At 40.0% G+C, this 25,273-nt stretch overlaps 1 protein-coding gene across 8 annotated transcripts in view; it reads left to right on the top strand.

The window, feature by feature from the left end:
• The window catches only part of NR5A2 (nuclear receptor subfamily 5 group A member 2), a 124,345-nt gene that overhangs the window by 17,102 nt on the left and 81,970 nt on the right, over positions 1 to 25,273 (top strand). For all 8 annotated transcript variants that reach the window (XM_087424325.1, XM_087424330.1, XM_087424329.1 and 5 more), the window contains exon 4: positions 2,034 to 2,680. In XM_087424325.1, the coding sequence (XP_087280451.1) occupies positions 2,034 to 2,680 (647 nt within the window). The remainder of the gene's footprint in view (positions 1 to 2,033; positions 2,681 to 25,273) is intronic.

Here is a 25,273-nt window from a genome sequence, read left to right as displayed (position 1 = left end):
CCTTTATGTTTTCAAATCAGGATGCCCTAGTAAAAGATTTTAATCTTTTTAAATAGATGTGCTTGTCATAACTGTTATTATTAATTTCATGATTCCTGAGCAAGAGTTAAAGCCTTTAATTGTAAAAAGGAGTTTCTCGTGTAGACTTATCGTTTTTGATAGTGTGGGAAAGCACATTTCTTTTTTTTTTAAGATAATGACTGAGTCTGCAAAATGAAAAAAGTTGAGTAGCAGGAAACATGAAAATCATGAACTATTAAATCAGGAGCAATGGTTTGACAAGAACAAGAAAGTGGTTCCTCAAAAACCACATTAAACTTCATGTTGAAAGACCTGAACCTGTGCTTACAATGCGCAGATTGGCGTGCAGTAAAGTTAATATGTGACTGCTGTAAATAATTTGTAGTCCATGGACTATTATGGTGTGTTGCTGTTTTTCAGCCTCTGACCTACTGACTTTTCACAGATTAAATATACTGCAAATAGAGTAATAATAGGGGATACATATCATTGATATGTGCCAGATACAAGAGTGCATTTTATTTGATCCATGAGGCACAGGCTACTTTTGCTCAGAGCTTTTCTGTTATGTGACACTCAGACTTGATAGAAATACTCAAAAATTTTCAAATAAATCTACTAAATTGCTAATAGATTCCTTCCTAATAGAAGTAGCCACTTTGGTTATCATGAGGACTGTTAAGCCAGTATTGCTTTTATGAAAAGATGGAGAAAGGAAGTAATTGATGCTTATTAATTTCTTTATTTCTACCTTATTTTTCAAACAGCAAAATATTGTGGGAGATGCTTACTATGGTATGAGACTCAAAAGATAAAAATGTTAAAAATTAGATGTTGTGATTTTGTAAGATGTCATTTGATTTCTTTTTTTTTTTTGACAAAAGGAAAAAGTTGAATTTCTTTACCTTAAAGAGTATTCCTTCTTAACTGTAAGTCACTTGTGGTGTATACTCAGCCTTCCTTAACTGTGATATGAAACAATTGAATATTCAATATGTTACCACCAGGATGAAAAACTCTTTATTATTGTGTGCAGTCTTCTGGATACCTAGCATCCACTATAAATTTTTAATGCTATACTAATCCTAAGATAAAAAGCTCAAAAACTTAACCTCCAGCAATTTCACCATGTCACAAGCTGTCAGAGGTCTCTGCTTTCTAATTGCCACTGGCCACTGTGGGCTTAGAGAAAACTGCTAACCAACTTATTAGACGTGGCCCCAGACTCCACACGGCACTGTGGCAGTAGACTGTCTTGACAGCTTCTGAAATGAATTTGCTTTAATTATGTCCAGTTCTGCTTAGGCTAAAAACAATAACTGGTGGTCATCTGATGGGTGCTCATCAAGTCCAGGTGAAAAAGATTTTCCAAGAGGATCATGCATTTGACACTAAAAAGGCCAGGTTAGATGAAAACAAGACTGAAGTGATTCAACTGAGAACAAGTAAAAATAATTTGCAAAAGTATAAAAACAAATTCTTTACATTTTCAAAGCAGGATGCCCTAGTAAAAGTTTGATTTTACTCTTTAAATAGATGTGCAGCAAATTGGCCAAAATGGCTTTGAAGGAGGAAGATATTGTGAGGGAAATTATTTATGATTTAATCCAGAAATGGATTATTTGATTTTTTTTTTTCCTCTCAGCAGTTCAAGTTTCTCTGAAGAGAATCACAACATAACTAGCATAATACAAACTGATACTTTCTCAGCAACACGAAATATCCCGTGTGTACCAAAAATTATGAAATCTCTCAGTCCAGCAAAGAGTTAATGTGTCCATACGTGTCCAGAATATTTTTTTGATGACAAACACACTTGGAGGAAAGAGTTCATAAATAAGGAGGACAGGGGGGTTTTTTTTGGAATGTTTTAGGGCTATTGTAATGAAAACAGCCACACATACCATTTCTGGTCAATTTTTAACATTTCTAAATATCTGGAGATTTGGAGAATGCTAATAATTTGCATTTTATTTATGCCCTTACTTCCTTTTTTTTGTTTCCCCCAACAGCGGTAAGAGCCGACCGAATGCGTGGAGGAAGGAATAAGTTTGGGCCAATGTACAAGAGGGACAGGGCCCTGAAGCAACAGAAGAAAGCCCTCATCCGAGCCAATGGACTGAAGCTAGAAGCCATGTCTCAGGTGATCCAAGCGATGCCCTCTGAGCTGACCATCTCCTCTGCCATTCAGAACATCCACTCTGCCTCCAAAGGCCTACCTCTGAACCACGCTGCCTTGCCTCCTACGGACTATGACAGAAGTCCCTTTGTAACGTCCCCCATTAGCATGACAATGCCACCTCATGGCAGCCTGCAAGGTTACCAAACCTACGGCCACTTTCCTAGCCGAGCCATCAAGTCCGAGTACCCAGACCCCTACACCAGCTCGCCAGAGTCCATAATGGGCTATTCCTACATGGATAGTTACCAGACCAGCTCACCGGCAAGCATCCCACATCTGATACTGGAACTTTTGAAGTGTGAGCCAGATGAGCCTCAAGTCCAGGCCAAAATCATGGCCTATTTGCAGCAAGAGCAGGCTAACCGCAGCAAGCACGAAAAGCTGAGCACGTTTGGGCTGATGTGCAAAATGGCCGATCAGACCCTCTTCTCCATCGTCGAGTGGGCCAGGAGTAGTATCTTCTTCCGAGAGCTCAAGGTATGTCGTTCCAACTTCTACTGCCCCTTTAAGAGAGCCCTAACTGCTCCTAATTCATGTATGCTTGGTGCTGAAAATGTGTTTTCCTTACTTTTCTTCTTTGTATGATTTACAGAGTAGAAAATGTTATGACCTTGACTTCAGACTATTGCAGCTTAACTTGATGGGGCTTTTATTCTACGTAGCTCTTAATCTGGGGGGATGGCATTCAATGTAAAATATAGGAAACTTAGTTTTTTTCTTCAGAGTAAAATGTCATTATTTAGTCCCTTTAATTCAGGTGGTTTATGGCTAGAAAATTTAAGTCAGTGAGAAACAGCACCTAGTCAACTTTTTGAAAATTATCAAGTAAAGAGCTGTATTATAATGGTGCCATTTCAAAAGAAAAAATGCCAACACTTAGTTGTGTTTAGACCCTAAAGAATGCAAATGATACCTCTGGTTAGTAGTATCGAGTAGGTATTTACTACCTGTTTACCTTGACGTTAGGCTGGTAAAGCCTTTGTTTTCAGAGCAGATTCCAATAGGATGTTTACCATCATTGCGCGGGGAGTGGGCTGATATGAGTGCTGACCACTGGGCTCGGGTTTAGTTCTCATATGCCGTGTCTGTCATTGGTTTTAAGGGGTTGGGATGTTGTAAACACAGTTTTTGTTTGTATAAGGATCTCTGTTTAACTACATAATTATTTTATTTCCTGAAACTTAGGGCTGAATTAATATGGGAAAGTTATAGAGAAGTTTGGAGTTGAAGCGTGGCTACCAAAACACATTTAGTCGTCAGTGCTTTCCTTCTCTGTTGTAAAAACAAAAGTGAATCCTGGATTTGATCTCGAAGCATATCTGTTACAAAATCAATTTCTTCCTGTTGCTGTCATGTGGGGGTTGTGGCTGCTGATCACCTAGGACAGTGGGAGGAGATTTTAAAATCTCTGCGAGAATGACAGTACAAAGTAGACTTTTAAAGGGTTTCTGTTAAAAATTGTCTGTGTAGATGGACTAGGGAATATGGAAGCCACGTGCAAATGGAAAACAGTGCTTTTTGTAACAGTCTTCACTAAGCACCATGATTTGTACATGGAAACCAAAAAGTTATCTGAACGGATCCAAGTAAGTGACTGGAATACCACCAGCATGCTGTTCAGACTGCTGACGGTCCAGCTCTTTCTCTCAGGTTGTTGATAGCTCCGTGTAAAGATGGCTGAAGGTGGACATCTAGGCTGTGGAGAGCAAGCAGGATGCATTGAGTTAGCAGGGTCAGGCCAGACATTTTCTGAGTATGTGACCCCTCTGTGATCATCAGGGCATTTTTTATGGAAAAAAACAAACAAGGCTTTCCTGGTGTTCTTACATTCACAAGTTTGTCCTTCAGAGAACAGGTAAGGTATTTGAAAATGAAAATGAAAACGATAATTTTAGATGCAACTGAGAAGTTAGGAAATGTAAACGTGAGGAGAGCACGGCCTTTGCTATCAGATGGACGTGATTTGCATTGTATCTTCGCCCATGTGTCTTCGTGGGCAGGTTGTCAGTCTCTGAGCCTGTTTTCTCATCTGTAAAATTGTACATGTGGTGTTTATGGGAGGGGGTATGGAGGGAATAACAATACTTCTGTTGAGGAGGTTTTGCAAGGAATAAATGAGACTACGTGGGCAACATATCTAGTACTGGGAACCAAGCATATATTAAAAACTCAATAAGTTGGTGCTATTTTAAAATTGTTATTATTGTTTTATGACAAATGTGTGGTGGCTTTACATAATACCATCTTACATTCAGAAAAAAACACACACTTGTATTCTCATTAGTTAGACACAGGGAAACCATATTTCCACATGTGTTATAGAGCAGTATAATTGTGTGACAAACAGTCACTAACCACCACTGCTGGAGGACCTACAATTCACCAGGCAGTGAGTTAGGTGTAAGATGAATACAAGGTGCAGTACAACAAAATATTTCCTCACAAAGGTTTTATGGTAAGGCAGTTTCATAAATATCTATTAAAAAAATAAAGACAGCTGAAGTTGTAGTTCACAAATCCACGGGGAGAGAAATCATGCATATTATTTACATGTAAAAATGGAAACAGTGATGAAGTGAATACAGAACCACAGGTGGGACTGTAATAATAGTGCTCGGAGAATATTCTTTCACTCCAAATTTCTCTTTTCCTCCCCCTGTAGCTACATTCTACAAGATTCTTTTATAGGGCATGAGGGTTTAATACTTGGGTAAAATATGAATATCTTTGGGGACAAGTATATTAAAGCATTATCAGTCATTTATACTATTTTTTAATGCATTTGTCTTTTGTGGGAATATGCTTTGAAAAAGGGAAAGGAAAGTAGGTACAAGCCTGGGGGGCACCTTCAGGGGGTGGGACGTGCCCCCAGAAAGACAAGCTTGACCCACTTTGCGGTGTGCCTGGGGCTGACATTGAAAGGAGTGATGCGATTTAAGTACTTTTCAGAGAACGAAAAGTAGAATTCAGAATAACTTCCAGATTGTTTAAATGCAGAGTTGTGAGGTGATTATTCACATTTGGAAGAACTCCTTTTCAGTTTATAAATTTACTTTGTGAAAAAACAAGTCATTTGAAGGCAGCATCGAGACACATGCACTATGGTGTACTTCCCTGGGGCTTTCATATTTTTTAACTATGACCTTTGCTAAGAAATATATTTTACACTGGAACTTAGTGTTCCAAACACATCTCTCTCTCTCTCTCTCTCACACACACACACACACACACACACACACACGCAACTGAACCAAAGTTTCACTAGACAGTACATGACCTTCTCCATGCCACACACTCTGATGTTTTCTATTCTATTCTGCTTTAGTCTAATTTATTTTGTGTTTTTTGAAATTTCTGGTCATGACCCACTAAATTGATTTCATGACCCACTAATGAGGCATGACCAGTAGTCCGAGAAAATCGCTCTAGGGGAGGTTTTGCGGCCATCCGCTGGGCGTTGCTGACCTGCCACCCCTAAGAACAACTCCCAAAGAAGGCCTCCTCCTGGTATGGCCCCTAAGACATCCCTGGAACCTGCAACCCAGTCCTCGCCCTGCCCTCCTGCAAAAGTTGTGATTTCTAAATATCATTTGGGAAGACAAATGCTCCCCTTCAAACATTTGTCTTTTTCTTGTTAACGTCACAGCAAATCGCCCATCGAGTGATACGCTTATAAAAAAGGGCAGATTGCTATGCCTCTACCACCCCCAGATGAAAAGGCACAGATCTGCTCCTGGAGAGTAATAGGATAACAAGGCAATTTTGCAAATGACCCCTTGCTCACTCTCCCAGGACACGTTACATTCTCTATCGTGTATAAAAGAGACTACGGATTTCATTTGTTTACTATTTAAGGGAATAGAAGGGCCCAAGGAAATTTGGTGGTTTGTTTTGTTTTCCCACGTATCTACAAGGTGCTAAAAAGATATTCTGGTTCCCATTCAAAATATTGGAATGAGAAAGGAAATTATAACTCCCAAACTTGCAGCTTGTAAAATAGCACATAAAAAAAAAAAAAGGACAGTATACTCATAGACACCATGTAATTTCAGAGCTGGAAGATGATCAGGGAAAAAGGGATAGAGGACATATGTAAGTGAGCTGTTTTGTTTTTCTATACACCTGTAAGGGATAATTCTGATCTCCATCCAAAACAATGGCGTGAGAAAGAGGAAATTAATACTCGGAAGCTAGTATCTTTTGAAACAGCACATATGCATCAAAAGATACTCTTGGCCTCAAAACCACAGATTTTCCAGAGCTGGAAGAGGGTGGAGTTCATTTGACTCCACCTCCTCCTTTTTCACATGAAGAAACGGAGGCAGGAGAGGGAATGTGACTTGCCCAAGATTATACAGCTATCGACAGGCAGAACCGGGACTGGTGATGGAGGCTCAGAGAAGCAGTACTTTCGTGCAGCCTCCCTCCCCACCCCCGGCACACACACACAGATAGACGATGTAACCTTTGACTCCAAAAATACATGCCTTTGCCAGCGAAGCTAAAGCAAATCTGTAGGTTATCAGAAGTCCATCCCTACCATCCAATTACTAACTCACTAATAATCACTGAGACAGATTTTCTCTGAGCCCAGACGACCCCGTGGGAGAGAATGAGTCACTTAAGAAAGCTACGGTAATTCTTTCAGTCCCCTGGGGTATCGCTCAGCACAGTGCATCTACCAGCCAGCACTTCCCAGCCTCGAAAGAGCGTCCAGAGCGTGCTCCCGGGCCTCACCCTCTGCACACAGAGAAGCTGCTTCGGGGACAACATACGGGTTGTGCTCAGCAGTTAAAATGGCGAAACACAGTTACATCCCGTGTGCACCCTGATGTTCTCATCTTCAGCAGCGGTTACACTTTATGCGCGTTTGTGAAAATAGGCAGGAGGAGAGTGCAGGATTGTAACCAGTGATAGATGAGCCACTAATTATAAAAGTCTTAGAAACGTTTTCTGAGGTCATGGCTTACATTCTAACGTTTAAACCAAATCTGTCTTACAATGGCCTATGCTCTTGACTTTTTCGTTGTGTTTTTGGAAATGAAGAGCGAATTCAAGACCCCTCCACACTGCTGAGAGAGCTGCCTTGGGAGTCAAGAAGATTGTACTTCTTTCCATAATTTTTCTCTCACCTGTGTCTTAAATATCTCACCAACACAAGAGCAGTGAGGAAATAATTCCCACTTTGTTGAACAACTAATGAATCTGGAGGATCCATTTGATCTTCTAATGAGACCAGATGTCTTAAGAGGATTCTGGGAATGGATGTGTAGAACTTCCCCTCGATGAATGATTCTGATACATGTAGGAATAAAAAAAAATCCACGTTAATCCTGACTGAAACGCATAACTAGCGTTTCCGAGGAAAACAGATCTCAGAGACTCAGGGAGTTTGTGCCAAAGGAATTCAGCCACGCCGACGCCAGTTTCTAAGCGCGGTTTTCTCTAAAGCGAGGAGGCTGGGGGTGGGATGAGCCTTCCTTTTTCTCTGGTCCATTACAGAAGCTTTCTGAGCAGAGTTTTATTTATTTATCTTTAACATTCTAGATCCCTTTCCCCATGGCTTCGTTCACCTCTCCCACTAATGCAGGTCAACAGTCTGAGACTTAATTGGATCTTCCCCAATTATAAACTTTGGTAAACTTACCTAGCCCTTCTTTCTGTCGGGGTCAGGGAGGAGGAAGCCCTGCAGTGTCTTCCCACCTTCACCTGCCATCCTGCTCTTCCTGGCCTTCACTGAGGATCGGGGTTCAGGATCAGAAGGCCAGTCCCCGCATCCATGCTTGCTCGTGTGCCCCCACAGGTACAGCCAGCACTTTTCTCACCTGCATTTCATGTCTCTGGATGTGAAGTGGCTCCTCCTTGTTGTGGCAGAAACAAACTTGAAAGTGATTTCTACTCCAGAGCGGGGAACTGTTTCTATTTGAAGGCAACTTAAAATATCTAGTACCTTGTAGCTTACTCATCAAAAAAATATCCGAATAAAAGAAATCTACCCTATATACGTTTACAAGGAAATGAGAACACAGGCTTTTCTCCCACCAGAGGTGGACATGGAAGTCTTCTCCCGTCTTTGTGAATTTGGAATGAACACTGGAATTGGCAGGTTTGACTTGAAGGTCTCTCAGGTTTCTTCAGGTGTCAAACATCTGCTTCTATGATTTCTTCCAGGCAGACCTGAAACAGAAGTCTCTGGTCTGGTTGATCATGTTGCGAATTTATATTATCCTAGTCTTACTTGCTTATACATGTGTTACCGCATACCTGTCTACTATCGATTGAGGACTCCATTATCTGAGCCACCTTCTTGTTCACCATCCCACCGGGTGAATCGGCTCTTCGCAATCAACACCTGTCTGTGCTATGGCTAGCTCTTTGGTGGGCAGTGAAAATGCCACCTGGCTGCAAAGACGGTTGTTCTTCACCATCTGTGTTCTCTGCAGAGCTGTTATGCAAGTACACCAGGCCTCCTGAAACTGCTAGGCACTAGTTATTCTTTTATTAAGGTATTAAATTTGCTTTATTCAGTGAGTGTACATTTGCAAACTGTAGGCTCGGTTTAGACTAACTTCCTGAAGCTTGGTTCCAGCGTAGCCAAATGCTCGTAGTTTCCATGCAACACATCCTCCATGGAAGCCAGGATATTTGCTAGGAGTGTCAGTGGCGATGATCATAGCTTCACACTGGGTTTGCTTGTTCACACACCTGATAAGCTTCCTATTCCTATTAATCTATTTGTTATCTATTAGAACCATGGGGAGCGCATGGGAATAGCCAGCCACACCCAAGAAACCCATGTTTAACTGGCTGGGCCGTTGTCAGGTGTCTGAATAGGAACAATGAGAGGAGGAAGACAATCAGCCTTTTCCTTGCTGTGCTCAAGGCCAGATGGTGGAGGGGAAGAGAAGGAACCCTCATTGGATGTGCACCGTTTGCCTGCTGGAGTACTGGGCACTTTCAGGCCATTTTCTGGTTTGATCCATAGGGCAGCCCTGTGAAGTGAGCACAGTGTAAGTTCTCCTTTTGGTTACAGAGTGAGAGTAAAAGACTTGGACCATTGTTGTCCATAACATGCTCTTTCTAGAGGACATGTCCATCTCTCCCTTCTCATGCTTAGGGTTGGTTGCAGTGGCCCATAGAGACACCGAGTTAATAGATTAGTAAAAGTTTGCTAACCAGTCTTTTAACCAACCAAACCTCTTAGTCAAATAATCTGTTGGTCCCAGCAAAATTAACCAAGGCACTTGAGTCAGTTTGTGGTTGGGGAAAGGGAATGAGAAAGATGGAGGAAAAACCAAAGCCTCGGAGAAAACCTCAGGAGGTAATCTACCCCTAAGGCATGGAGTTATATAATAGGTGAGGGTTTAGGGAAGACTCAAGGTCAACAGAAAATACTTCATTTTTCCTTGGCTACAGAGTTTGGACAATAGATGATAATAATAGCTGCCATTGATACAGTTTTTACTATGAGTCAGACAGTTGTTAAGATCTTTACATTAATCTCATTTAATATGGTATGTGGTCACGCTGTCATTAAAACAAAAACTGTACATGGAAGTCTTTTGTAAACTGTAAAGTACTTTATAACTGTTAGCATGTTCACTATGGCCATTCCAGTACCACTTTATAATAGGTCTTGAAGGACCTCTGTTACCCTTAAACTCAGAGGGCAGTTCATCTTAAATTGGCCCAGGGATATGTAAAGTCTTTCTTTCTTTGTTTAATTAGAGAAGGACACTGTAGGAACCGAAAGGACAGAACAATTCAGTACCCTCCCATCGGAAGGGGATCCGGGTTTGTCACTGGTTGCAGAGGCCTATACTCCAGAGCCTCTAAGCCTTAATGTGTAGAACCAGGCTGTACCTGGAGGGGTCCTCGACTCAGGCAGTCAGGTGTGCAGTTCAGCGTGGTCCCCCAACTTGGGAATACCTGGGTGGGCTTTCCCCACCCACCCCACCCTCCTTGCCTCCAGTGCCTAGCACCGGTCCCTAATGCATCATCATTGCAAGCAGTTTTGTCAATTTGTCTTCTTAGAAGCTGTTACATACCTGTTTGCTGAGAATAATCAGGGTCCCTGCTTACTCCAATACCTGTACTTGCCCAGTGGGGCACACCGATTACCCACAGACCTTATGGAAAGCCTGCTGATGTCAGTTCCTCAGTGTTGGGGGATTGGAGCTCCCTGAGTCCCTGAGCCCCCTGTGTCCCTGTCTGCACATGGTATCCACTGTCATACAAAGTCAGGTAATGGGTAAACAAACCCGAAAACATGACTCATGTGTGACACCCCTCAACACACTTTTGAAGGACTTTGCCCTCTGAACCTATGAGGTAAAATAGGCCTTGTTATTTTCCAGGGTAAGTGAAGAATGGCTTTGCTCTGACTTATTCTTCCACAGCTTGGGAAGCACATCATACAAATCTTCGAGGGCTCAACATCCATTTGCAGAATGGCTGCATAGAAATTGGGCATTTAAGCTATTCTTCACGTTAAAGTCATTAATCTCTAACCCAAGAACACCGTCTACACTCAGAAACGACGACACATCCCGCCTCACCTGTTCCACCAGCTGGGGCTGTCTTGAACGTCTGATACTTCAAATTTGATTCCCTCTGCACTTCTGGATTCTCCATACACCAGGCTAAGCTCTGGCAGCCAGCGGCCTGGGGCCCCAGCCGGCGTCTCAGGAGACACTCGAAGCTTCTGCAGCCTTGCCTTTATCTTCTCCACTCTGCTTCACCTCTAGCTCTCCTTTTCTATCTCTCCAGACTCCTTTTGTCTTTCTTACTCACCTGGCTTTTCTTCCTTCCCTTCTTATGCCCCAGGCTTCCCACAGGTACCTGCAGGCATTTCTTTGTACAGCACTGTGGGTCGGGGACCACATGGTTGCTACCCCCTGTCCTCAGCTGTATCTGCACTTGCCCTTCAGGTGAAACATGGTAGAGCAGGGAGGGCAGCCCTAACTCCGCAGGTCTGAGAATGGCTGGAGAAGGCAGGAGAAACAGTTGGGTAGATCAGCCCTAGAAGTGGGCTGTATTCAATGACAGCAGATAGAACTTCTATCTGGTGCTTCCACTGTGCAAGGTGACTTCTACACAGCAGCATTTTCTATTGGGGTAGCAGGTCAGCTTCCCTGAGCAAGGGCAAAAGAGACTCCAATGGCTGCCGGCTGAGCAAGGGAAATATGTAGCATTCCCTGTAACTCTCATACGAAGACAACTCTAAAATTTTCCTCGTTTTCAAATAGTCGTGAGGGTTTCTGTGCATGGCAAGGCAATTCCACTGCAGGCACTTAGCCACGTCTCCACTCAGTCCCACAAATGGTTACCAATGCTTCCCTCACTTTCAGCTTCCTCCTGGCAATCATTTTCCAATGCCATGTTTTTGACTTCCCGGGACCAATTCTGTGCATTCTTCACGTATGGTGTACTCTGAAGGAATAGCCACAAACTTTGAGGAGAAGGATTACAAATCTAAAGTTCACAGGACTGGGTGCTGCTGCTGTTCATTTCTCTCAGAAAACTAAAAGAAAACCACGTTATCTCCAATACTGAAATATCACTAGGATTACACAACACTCAGGATTAACTTTACAACCAAACTTGATCCGACCTCTAATTCTGTAAGAATGCTTTTTCTTTACATGACAGATAGAATAATTGGTCAATAGGTCTAAAGTCTATCCTTCATTGTGCAATAAGAGCGTTGCAAAGGCAGAATGTAACCCGCACCAGTGCCTGTGAAGGCACTGGTCTCTGTCTTTCATTTGGGGAGCATGGATGTATCTGGCCTTTCATCAATGGTTTGTAGTGTTGGTTTTATTGTCTACAGGAAGACCACCTCCTGTGAATTGACTATCACATTTCTAAATACCCTGTTCATAGAATATTTTACCTAGGAGAGCAGTATAATTATTTCATTTAAATTCAAAACATATTTTTATGGGAATGAAACACATTAGACAATGGATACATGTTGAATTAATGCACTCAAGACTTAAAGGAGGGAGACACACTCCTCAATGGTAAAGGCGACGTATACATCTTATCTTTACTTTAAGCCACATTCAATATACGTTCTTGGTCATCTCAAAATTCTTAGAGTGATGCTTTAAATGACTTCTTAAGTAGCGTTCCTGATTTTATGCAGACACACTCACATTCATTCGCTAGAAAATAACTACACACATGCATGCCTAGGTTTGGGGTCCCAAATAGTTCTCCCTGGCAGATCTTGGGTGTATATATCACAGAGTTTTGAGTGCAAATCCTGTTTTCAGACTGTTCTCTGAAACGTTGGCTCATTCTAAGGCCCATTGTTTTATTTTGACCACTGTATCCTGCCTACCTTAAAATCACTGCCCACACTTCTTTACCACACACATTTATCCTCACGGTTGTGCTTTTTGATCTAAAGTTGCAATGAATAAGAGGCTTTGCTTATTGCCTAATTAAAAAAAACTTACTAAATGTTACATTTCCCCTTGTAAAATAATGATATAGATTAGTGTTTGTGTAGAAGTGTTGGCAACAGGATTCTTCAAAAGTTTTCCTTTAGGTGATGAAAAGCTGTTACATTATTTTGACTGACTAATCAACTGTAATTGGGTAGCTTGAAGTGCCTCAGATTTTCCTTGTACAGTTATCAAAGTGGGAAATGGACCTCACGGAGCTGATGAAAGGCGTCTCTCATGGTATTCTTTCAATTATAGATCTTACAGCGGGAATGAAAGAACAGCTCTGCCACTAAAAACTCAGAGCCTTGAAATGCCCCTGAATGTTAACTGCTGTATTAGCTAGTTAACACATTATTAGATATTTTAATTGAGTCTTGCTCCAGCTTTGGAGAAAAAAAGAAATTCTGGGTCTGTTTGGCAAGTAAATTAAGGAGAGAAGATGCTTGGGCAATAATATTGCTATTTACATTGGGTTCAAATCATGTCAGATATTTGCAGTGAAGGCACTTTTGTGGGGAACAACTGGCTTTAAAAGCATTCGTATTTTGCACTCATATATTGGAATTTGTGGTTATGAATGTTTTCAAAGGACTTTTATTTGACCATTGAGAATTACTTATATGGTTTTATCAATGAAATGTTGCAATCTTGAAAACGTAACTTCATTCTGTGGTATATTTCGATGGGTCCAACTGAGGTTTTGGCTTTTGAAAAGGGTCAAGACACATCAGGCCTGGATTTCACCAAGATGTAGCATTTTTGTTTAGAGTTGAATCCCGCTCTCTAGCTGCCCCGAAAGCCCTTCTAGCTTAAATGATCAGTTGTGAGCTAGGATTGGGCCAGATTCCGTATGTATTCATGTATGAAATCACTTGTTCACTGGCTCACTCAGCAAACATGTGTTGAGCTCCTACTGTGTGTCAATCCCTGTGCTGACTGGCTGCAGACAAAAGCAGTGGAGTCCTCCAGGGCACTCTTCTCAGTTAAAGTAGAACTCCCTGGCACTGATGCAGCAACACGCACCACGGCGAACCCTGATTCTGGAATCCTGTGCAAGTACCTGTGACAGGTGCACAAATGTCCTAACTGTGCTTACACTAATGCTTAAGATAATATTTGAACTGAAAAACACAATTTAATTCTCATAGACAACAACCCAACCCCTGAGAAACATGGCATTAGTCCTGTAATGACTGCAACAGAGAGAGAGGCTTGCCCAGAGGGTAAAGCAAGCTCTTTGGAGGGTGCCTGCCCCACCTGGGGCAGGGGCGAGTGTAGTCAGGGGAGGGGGAAGGAACACCTAAGGGGAGTCGTGAGGATGCACAGGGGCTGTGAACCAGATGGACAGGTGGGTATGAGGGGTCGGGAGGCATGACTAGCAGAGAACAGCTTCTGCAAAAATATAGAGGTATTGGCATTGCACTTTTGGGGAACTGTGAATAATTCCTATGGCTGGAAGGTGGAGTGTGTAGGGAAGTAGCAAGAGTTAAGGTGGACAGATGAGCAGGGTCACTTATGTAAGGTTCTTATATACAGATTTTATTCAAGGCAAAGGGAAGCCACCAAAGGAAGTTAAGAACAGAAGACCCAGAGGGACTGGAAATGTACCATAGTGACCTAGGACACACGCCTACCATATGATTTTGTGGTTTTGGTTTTGGTAGAGGTGTTCCCTTGTTTCCCAGCATTTAGCTGAAAGTGCATTCCAATGTTTTCTTTTTATGTACTGCTTAAACTTTGTGTTGGTTGTTGCAAAGAAGGATATAGTTGGTATCTTTTTTTTTTTTTTTTATGAGGAAGATCAGCCCTGAGCTAACATCCATGCCAATCCTCCTCTTTTTTTGGCTGAGGATGACTGGCCCTGGGCTAACATCCGTGCCCATCTTCCTCCACTTTATATGGGACGCCGCCACAGCATGGCCTGACGAGCGGTGCATCAGTGCGCACCCGGGATCCGAACCCAGATCGCCAGCAGCAGAGCACATGCACTTAGCCGCTACGCCACAAGGCCGGCCCCAGTTGGTATCTTTTATATACGTATTTTATATACTTTTATTTTTGTCATTCTTTCCAATAGTCCTTTTCCTTCTAGGTAAATTCCAGTTATTGGCGACATGCATATATTTGAGGTCTTAGTCCTTGTCTCATGTTTAATTTAAACGTGATATTTCAAAATTTCTTCAGTATAACATACTTTATGACCAGAAAAAATTTTTCCTTTTTAACTTCAAACTAATCTATTGCTGTTTATTTCATTGTCGTGGATTTAATGGCACCAAATCAGCCATCTGGTTTATACACGTATTGAGGGGGGCTGTCGAGCCCAGGGTACCTAAAGTGATCACATACTAGCTTTTAACATTATTTGTTCCCAAGTCCCACCTCCGAATGATGAATTATTCATTCAACATACGTTAACTGAACACCTGCTATGTGTCAAGTCCTGTTCTAGACAAGATCACCAAGTGTCACTTTTATTGGTGCTCACATTCTAGTGGGAGGGAAGCAGATGGTAAACAAGCCAATAAAGATGATGTGAACTGATAGAATTAAGATTGAGTAGGTCAAGGTGAGGGAGGGAGGCATTAGAGTGCTCAGAGAAGACTGATATGAAGAGGTGACACTTGAGCTGAAATCTAAATAGCAGGAAAGAACCAGCCTTGCTAACTCAGGAGACACAGCCATCCAGGCACAGGAACAGCAAGTGCAAAAGCCGTGAGGTGGAAACTAGCTTGGTATTTTTAAGACACATGAGGAAAACCAATGTGCATAGAAATCAGTGATTGAGGGAGAAAGTAGCTCTTGATAATTTGACAAGGTCCAGCTCATGTAGGTCTTGGATTTTATTCTGTTTGGAATAGGAAATCATAGGCGGATTTTAAGCAATGGAGTGACCTCCTCAAATTCTCCGTATAAAAAATGTTGCTCTGGCTGAAGATGAGAAAAGTGTTGAAAGGAAGTAAGAGATCCAGCACCCAGGAAAGAGATGTGGTTTAGATCAGGGCATGACAGTGGAGATGGGGAGAAGTGGATGGACTCAAGACATACGTTGAGGTAAAGCCAACAGAATTTTCTAAAAAGGGCTTTGAGAGAAAAAGATGAGACAAGCAAGACTCGGGTTTTTGGCTTGAGCCATTGAGAGCCGTTTGTTGAGAAGGAGACCCAGAATTTCCAGGGGCAAAGCCTGCAAATTTTCTAAAAATCTCCCTGCACGGATAGAACCAGACGCCAGAGCTGGTCCTTCAATGCCCCCTTTGGCAACCACTGATTTATTGTGATTCCTGTTTTTATTCAAGAGAACACAGCTAAACCACCCCATGTGGATAAGAACTCAAGATCTTCTCAAAGGCCGGGATTCTCTACAATCTATTTCAGAGTTTAACAGCAGTCAAGATGTTCTTTTATGTGCAACTTAAATCCTGCTTGTGCAGTCCATCATCCATTCTGGTTCTGTCAATATAGTCAAAACGTGAGGTTACTCTTCACTTGATCCTACCCTTTTATATGATTGCTTGTTGAGTTGCGGCTACAAGAAAACCTAAAAATACTCTGTCATTGGGGATCCAAACTTATTTCGGTAATTAAGACGGAGGAGTCTTGTTACGGCTGGACCCCTATGCTGACGCAAACTGAGCAGGTTGTAAATTCAGTGGGAGTGACACACAGGGAAATTAATGGTTGAGAACATTGAGTGCTTGCCCCCGTGACTGCCCCGTTCTAGGACTGGCTCTGAGCGGAAAGAAAAGGGGAACCTTGGACCGCTTGTTTTAAAAGTATAGAATGTTAACTTTAAAAGTATTTTTCTTGCTTCAATATGGGTTCTGTAGAAGAATTTGACCCAAAGTTTGAGTCAGCACCTTGACATAGACCCAGTTAGTTTTCCTCCATAGTCCTTTTTATGAGGATAAATTGCTAGTTGTTTTAAGTATTCTTTCTAAGCTTTATCTCCAATCCTTTCATTATCTTTCTCGCTCTTAAGAACTTTTTCAGCTTTCTTTTCCGTAGTAACATAAGATATCCAAGCTATAGACTTTCTAACACTTTTCCCCCACAATGTAGAGCAGTGGGTGGTGTTTGGATTAGAAAACAAATCCAAGGATTTGTCTACAAAAATATAGATGAGTATGAATATGTCAGACATACCAAAATCAATTGTCTATTATAATTCTTAAATCTCCCAATATTCCCAAAGGACTTGGGTCCCCACTACTTAGGACCTTACTTAATTTACTTGTAGACATTGAATACAGAACGGATATTGTTTTGTCTAATATCATTGCCATTGAAAAAACTTCTTGGCAGTTCACTTATTGGCCCAAGTCAGTCACTTGCAGCAGAGGTTGGTCCCACCTTTGTGGACCCTGGAGCTTACACAATTTAGGATGCTCTCAGTGACAAAGAGTGCAAAATATCTTCTCTTTTGCTCATTTTACAAAAACATTAGGCCTGTGCATACAATTGCTGGATCGCCCAAGAGCTTAGAAAGTGCCCAAACATGGGAAGGTTCCTGAAGCTTAAGCTCATTAGTTTCAGGTAAAAGTGTTTCTGATTTGCGGTTCTGCTAAAGTATTTCTTGTGTAGGGTAGTATCATTTGGGCTAGGAGGGGAGTAGGAATAAAGCTAAGAATCTACATAGATGATAATATTTTTAAATTTTACCTAATTGGATTTAAGTCTAGACTACCTACATTGAATAAAATAGACATTAAGCCCAGGTACCTTTACTGAGTTTTTTCCTTTCTAAAAACAATTTCTCACTGGCCATGGGACAATCAAGACAGTCATGCCTATAGACTAAAGACATGATTTTTCCATGAGCTAAGCTCAACATTTGCAGCATGGTTTATAAATGCTCTCTGGCAATTCAGCCTTAACCATCCCACCTTCTCACCTTGTCTAGACTGGCCGATGCCACACACCATCCCATCAGTTCTCCTCCACTCCTTACCCTAAGAAATTTCTAAAGGGTATATCAAACAGATTTAAATAGAAAGTGCTGTAAGTACTATTTCAGTTCAGATGAAGGATTCCTACAGAATCTATACTCTACAATAAGAGCCGTACTTTCTGTAGATGCAGGTTTCATGGTGATCTCATCAGAAAGATGATGGGTTTCCTATGGTGAGATTATGAAGCATGTTCTAAAAGTTTGGGGGTCCTCATACTGCAGAAATTCCATTTTTCTATTCTTAAGAGGAATCACATAATAAATTATTAAGTAATCTCACACTTCCTGCTTGACTTTATTTATCCAGTCTTGTCTTTCACATCTAAGTAAGAAGGTTAGAATTCTTTAAGTCACTAACTAAGAGGAACATTGGCAAATACAGTCTCTAATTATGTCTCAGTACTATACATGAGTGGTTACCTCTAAGCTGGATTGTAGTCGGCTTGAAAATGGGATGCTCGAGTACATTTTGATGAAGAGCTTATTCTCAAGAGCTCAAAATTCAAAATAAATTTAAAAGGCTTTGAGCAAGTTAAAAAAAAATAGTGAGTTTTACTCACTTCCAATATTGCTAGAAAAATGAAGTAAATTTCTCAAGTGCTTTTTCATTTGTGAGGTAGTATGACTGACATAAATTGTGCAGGAGAAGAACTTAAATGTTCTATACCAAAAAAATAAACAAACATGTGAGGTGACGGATGTGTTAATTAACTAGATGGGGGAATCCTCTCACAATGTGTATGTATATCACATCATCACAATGTATACTTTAAATATCTTACAATTTTGTATGTCACTTATACCTCAATAAAGCTGAAAAAAGCATATAAAAATAAATAAACAAATGGTACGGGGGATCAAAGGAGTGTACGTTAGTTAAGTGGATGGATGGCAGAGCAACTTAGTGCATTTGCTGTGGACTTGGGGTCTGAGGAATAATTAAGGTAGAGAGAGAAGGCAGCCTAGCAAATTCTGTGCACCATGTCATATTTTGGAGGGTCTTATGGGTTTTATTTCTAAACTGTCTACAAGTCATGAATATCTTTTAAATATGATGATCAATCAGGAGATTTCATGGACTCTTCCTGCATAATAACACTTACTAGAAAATCTGTTCCAAAAATTGAACGTATAAATAACGCTGAATTGGAGCTGGTGTAAGTTGCTGGCTTTTGCTGGTGAGAATGTACCACACCTAATGATGTATGAACACGAGCAGCAAAGATGTTCAGCAGAGTGTCAGTCTGTGTGTGTAGGCTCTAAAGGAAATGGGAGAATTCTGGAAGAACTTGTAGGGAAGAGTAGAAACGAATCAGCATATTTTGTAAGAGAGAGTGAAAATGAATTTATCATTTTGTGAGAACAAAACCACCTACTTTTCCAGATACATACCCTTTTATGAGATGGTCTTTTTGAGCCATTTTCTTCTTGGGTTAGGACTTATTTACCCAGTTGGCTACCTGGTGAGAATTTAGATCAGTGGCCTCATTTGTAGAACCATTTTGATTACTGTTCTTTGATTTCAAACTCAAATGTACCACACAGAGCACTTTCAGAGAGAGGAACTTCACAGCCACAAAATAGTATTTCACGTGCTTTTGCAGTAGACTTTTCCACAGCTTTTAGTCCTTTCCCACTTCACTTCAGGAGGTAGAAAAAAACCCTACTAAATCAATAATTAGCTTAGATCTGAAAGCACTTTGCTGCACAGATGTAATATTTTACAAAGGTTCCTAAGGTAAGGAGTATTTATTTAGCTTTAAGTTATCAAAACAAAACATTAGGTAAAAACACATTGAAATGGCACTTAAAACAACAACAGTGCCCAAAATCTATTGTTCCATTACATTTGAGTGTAGGGCAAAGGCAGTTGTTAAATTATCTCATATTGAGAACTGGCAAATAAATGTTGCATAATTGCTCCCACTTCTCCTGACTCCCTTAGTTCGTCGATGAGTTTTAGAGCAGAGGAGTAAAAAATATTTTTATTAAGAGAGAGCTTTTGAGATTGAATGCTCTAATTAACTGCTGATTGTTTCTCTAAATAGACTATTTTAGATAAAAAACCTAATTGTCTCCATTCTAGTGGATCTGAAGGTTGTGATGAAAAGCAGAGCAGATTCAGTGAGACCACAGGAGCCAAGACCACCTGTGTTAGAGCTTCTCACTCCTCTGAGACAGAGCCAATCATGATAGTTAGCAGATATAGCAGATATTTTTTTCTAAAGGTCTTAAAATTTGGTCAATTTAAAAAAAGAGGTACACAAACTGTCCTGAGTTTGACTTTGGTTAAAAGAGTCTATGCTGTGTGAGAAAGGGTACCATGATGTGGGATGCCAGTTCAGGCTGACTGAGTATGCGTTCTTGTTGTCTTCAGTGTGGGGAAGAAATTGGTTCATATTTGATATGACTGTCTACACAAGGGACACTTAAAAAGGGATCGAGTCTAACTCACTTATCAAAAATCAAGGTAAAGGAATAGCAGAATAAGTCTGGCAAAATTCGTCTTTCTGATTTTGGATGCCTCATACACCAGAAAAACCCATTGGCTTCAAATGGATGGGACCGTTTATAGAGACACTGTTTCCCAGCAAGCAACTTGGGGTGGGGGGGAGGTGGATGGGAGAAGAAGAGGCATTTCTTTAATACTATGTTTTCTAACCATATTATATGGCAATCGGATATGTTTTCAAATTGTCTGTTGATTAATAAATTCCCTGTGGGTTAACTATGATAGCAATTTTGCTTGAATGTCAAAAGACAAAATTTAAGTAATTTGAGAATGCATGATCTACCACATAGAGTGAGATTCTTTTAATCAAAACACCTAAAGGTCAAATAATAATATTTCACATAAAATTTGGAAAGAAAACACAGTCATATACTCCCCCCGCCATAGAAATCTGTTTTTAGTTAATCGGAAATGGGAGGAAAATATTTTATTAAGTCTAAATATAGACTTTCATATATTAAAAGAAAAGCTATTTACAGGTGATTTGTTACTAAATAAAATCTTGGAGGAACACTTTTAATTACCAAAAAGGTAAGGTAACAATAAACACAGGAAATATAAATGAATAAAGTGTTCACCGAGTCATGCTGCTTTCTGGACTATAAATAACCCCCCAGTTCTGCCACTATTATTAGCAAGTATGAACAAAAGAAGATTCCAGAAATAGAAAGGCGAAGATCATCTCGGTGAGCCTTGTGTCCCATGGCATAGGAAATGTTTCTAGCAAGCTCATGAATTTAGGGGGTTAATTGATTTTTAAAAAGGACATTTCCATGCTGTCTGTTGGCCAAGGAAATTCTTTCACTGGCGTGTTTGTAGAACTGGCAGGCTGATGTTTCCTCTGGGTCACTCAAGGTGTGATGAAGAATTTTGTCTTGACTTCCTTGCTAAAATCAGCACCGACAGCTTGCCTTTCTGTTAACTTATTTGGTTATTATCAGATGACATATATAGAGGATCAGTTAATGCAGTTGAAGCTGGAAAGGGGAGTGGTGCGTAGTGGACAGCCCTGGACCAGGAGTCAGGGCTCAGTGTCACCTGAGCTACCAGTGTTGAGCTCTAAGGCTTGGGTCAAAACATTTATATATCTCCCTGAGCCACAGTTTCCTGATCAATTCATGTAGCAAATGTATATCGAGCCCTCAACATTCCAGGCACAATGCTAAGCAGTAGGGATAGAAGGTACATAAAAATACCTGGTCCCTGCTCCCAAGCCACGCATGGCTGGGGGGACAGACTTGTGAACATGCAGTTAGAATTTACAAAGAATGTGTCATGGAGATGATACATGTGCAGGAGCACAGGGCAGAGCTACTCTGTGTATGGAGGGGGTACCGGGGAAAACTTTAGAGATGGTGCCATTTGAATCAGCGCAATCATGAAGGGTGCATCATCTGTAAAAAGGAATGAAAACGCCTGTACTTACTCATCTTACAAGGGCCTGTGAAAAGCCAGTGACATGATAAAAGTGAGTTGAAAAGCATAAAAGACAATATAAACATAAGCTACTGTTGTCCTGTGCAACACATTTCCATTTTATCTTATTTTTTGTAACGAAGGATTCACATGCGTGAATATTACAGATCTACTGATTTCCAAATGTTTATTAAAATTTTTTTCTTTTTTGATAACTAATTATGAGTGTAATTATTTGAGAACTGATTATAAAGTTAAAAGTGAGAGAAACACAAATCTCAAGTACTTTTGTTTTTAATCAGTATAGACCAGAATCAAATGAAGAAAAAATAACTTCCCCAAATTCAGATATATTTTCCCATAAGTAGTAACGATAGTAATTATTTCAAAAATCATCATGTTTTTGGTGATTTTCAGGATATGAAATTATGAAGATGTGGTATCTAGTAATAAGTGGATTATTTTTTAAAATATAAATTACTTATTCACAAATACATGTACTCTGGTGAAAGAAATCATCTTCTAAGCAAACTAAGTGTTAGAATTATCTCTATCTAGTAGAAATTTGTTATTTTCTTATCTTCAGTCCGGCAGCTCTGTGATTATTTCATTTAGCTATTTATTATTTTTTGAGTGTTTAGTATGTGCAGTGTCAGAGGTAAACAATATCTTACAGAACATGTTCCAATGCCTTTTTAGAATGAAATATTTAAAAAATACATGCATGTCAGATGTTGACTGCATATCCCACCCAGCACTTCCATTAATGTCATCCCATTTTTAACCACAAAAGAGAGGGAAGGCTCTTTGTTTCAGCAATATGCAAATTAATTTGGAGTATGCAAATAATTTGAGCAGACATTAATTTAGAATTACCACTGTGAATAACTTTCCACTCCCATTGTTGCTTTTGTTAGAAGTAAATGCTACACAGAAAAAAAAGTGTAAAACAGCAGAAATCGGTCCTGTGCACTTGAATGGTTCTTGATAGGCTGGCGTGAACCGTGACCCTCACAGCCCAGGTTCAGCTGCACAGGCAAAAGTGCCATGTCGGTGTCCTGTGTGCACCTTTCCGTTGGTCCCATTCCTCCTGGCTCTTCTCTGGGCTGCTCTTTGCCTTCCCCCTTTTAACATTTTGGACTGAGGTGAGGACCTTCTAGTCGGGAGTCTTGATGAGCCCTCTGCTGTCAGGCTTTCAGAAAATGTAGGCATGGTTGCTTGAATGTAGAAAAAATCAAAGGGTATATAAAAGCTCTTCTGATTTCAGTTGATTTTTTTGTTAAGAAACAATAGTGTTTATTTGTCATGTTTGGATTAGAATTTTTTTGGTATTTGGTTCTCTCAATTTGAACAAGAAACTAAACTCAATAACATCTTTAAAAAACAAAACAGTTTTCAGTTGAGGGTGGGTGAGGAAGTTATATGAAGATTGAGTGGGAACCTCGCTCCAAGGACATAATAGACAAGAAACAATTTTTTTTCTCCCTTTTCTTTAGAAGTAGTCTTCCGCATGGTTTAATGTGCTAACATAACCCCGGTTCCAATATTTCAAAAGATACAGAACTTCCCAGCATGATGATAAAGTTTTCCTGTGTTCCAATAATAAAACCTCAACGTACCAGTGATTTCCAGTTCCTTTGTGGCTCAGCAACTTGTGAAGACCAACTAACTCCTAAGTACTCGGCCTGCAGTATCAGTGTGGGAGTCGGAAACAGATGTTCACGGGACAATGCCATTTGTTGTCACTGTCGATACTATGTGGCAACTTTCCCAAACGAAATTGTTTGTGGATGGAAAAGAATGTAAGCAGTGATTCATGCCCAGGAATTTTTTTTTTTTTTTTGGATGCAGGCTAGCCATATTTTATTTGTTTTAAATCATAGAACATTAGCAGATTAAAAATTTTAGGATAATTTACTATTAGCGTATATTTTCCTTTTGTTTTTTTGTCCTTCATTTCTTTCTAAAAGTAGTGACTATTTTAAGTGGTTTACTGGAAATATTAAATGCCTCACTTTTGTCTGCGAATTCAGATAAATGAATGATATGCCTTGCTTAGTATTTTTGTTAATAATTTGGAAGTATAGAGAATTGAAAATAAACATCAAATAGAAACATAGTTATTGGTAGTAGGCAGCATTGCATAATCTTGGTTTGAGATTTTCATGAATATTACAAAGGAGCATCCACTAACTCATACTCACAGTAAATGACAATGGATTTATATGTGCAAATTAAATATTAATTTATAGAGAAGCTTAAAATGAGCCTACCATGAAATGGGGACAACAAAACTACTTAAAAATTAGGCCCACCATGTCATATGACACATCTTTTTCAGGAAGAAAACCTAAGAATTCAAGGCATAATATCTGTCATTCTAGTGCCGTTTTTATAAAAGCAAATTTTAATCCACAAATAAAAGTCTTTTAATGTTTATTCATAACAACAGATGCCTAAGACCATAATTATAAAATATTTTATGTTCTTTTAAATACATAGGCCTCTCTTATAATTAGGTTTCTACATCACAGAAAAAATTATTTTAAGAGATGTGAAACAAAATCTGACTTGTAAACAGCAGCCAAAGGACAGATTGGTATCATATGCAGTGCAGGGAGTCCTAGATTAGGAAGCAAGAATCTGGAGTTCTAGTTCCTCTATCATTTTAATAGATTGTGGTTGTGTGGCTTCCTCTCCCTCAGCCTTCTTTGTCTCATCTGCAAGATGACGGGTCAGGCTGGATGACCTCTACCATGACCTTTTGGGCTGTTAACAGTTTTTGATTCTAGTTTGGTAATAAAAACTTTAGAACCTCAAATTCTACTCTCTAGCAGTCACTGTTAGTGATTTATTTGGATCACAAATGCCTTTGAGTATCTGATGAAAGCTCTTAGTAATCTTCCCAGAAAAACACATACACAGAGAATTTTGCCTGCAATCCTATGACTTCACACACCCATTGAACCCCAAGGGTGGTCCCAGGTTAGGAACTCTGTGGCTCTCTAAAGAAGTTTGGTGTCCGCACATTTCTGTGAAGATTTAAGCAGGCATTTTAAAACTTGAGCATCAGAACTTTCTAATTATTTTTTAAAGTTGATTATTTTTATTTTCTAAAATTTCCATGTTAGAAATCTGACGTTGGTGTCAGCATGCTTGAAGAATGAAAACACATGTGAGTTGGCCAACTGAAGACCAGTATAGCAGTTGAAAGAGATACTGTGTGTGCACGACTAGGGAACAGAGTGACAAAGGATGCCACTATATCCCAGCTGGAGTCCTTGCTTTAGAACAGGAAATGAACGAGCTCAGGTATGCTGGCATCTCTCAGTGAACCAAGACTGGTTGTTGTTTTTAATTTATGAAAAATTCAAAATTAAATGCACCTACAAAGAGATCATAGGCCTAGGGAATACTGAAATGCAGAAAATGACTGGAGAAAGTCATAATTTAAGTAAGAAATACACACTAGAAATTAATTCTAATTCAGATTTAAGGATATTTAAACTGCTAATTTCCTTCCAGTATATATCTCTGTTTTTTTAAGCCATTTGTGGGTAATTCTACATTTTCCTAAATTCTGTTATCATTGAGAGAAAGCTTTGGACTTTTAAAGTACTTTGATGGACACAATCTCATTTGATCCTTTAGTTACTATTGTTTTTTTTTTACATGTAATACATAAACATGTAGGACTCATTTTAATGAATAGTGTAAGTCTCCAAAAATTTACTAAG

The sequence above is a fragment of the Ceratotherium simum genome, chromosome 36 (genome assembly GCF_057802395.1).
Source record: "Ceratotherium simum simum isolate JZ-2026a chromosome 36, ASM5780239v1, whole genome shotgun sequence".
In the NCBI taxonomy this organism is placed as follows: Eukaryota; Metazoa; Chordata; class Mammalia; order Perissodactyla; family Rhinocerotidae; genus Ceratotherium; species Ceratotherium simum.
The sequence above is the reverse complement of the archived record's forward strand: the minus strand, read 5'-3'. Positions and strand labels throughout refer to the sequence as shown.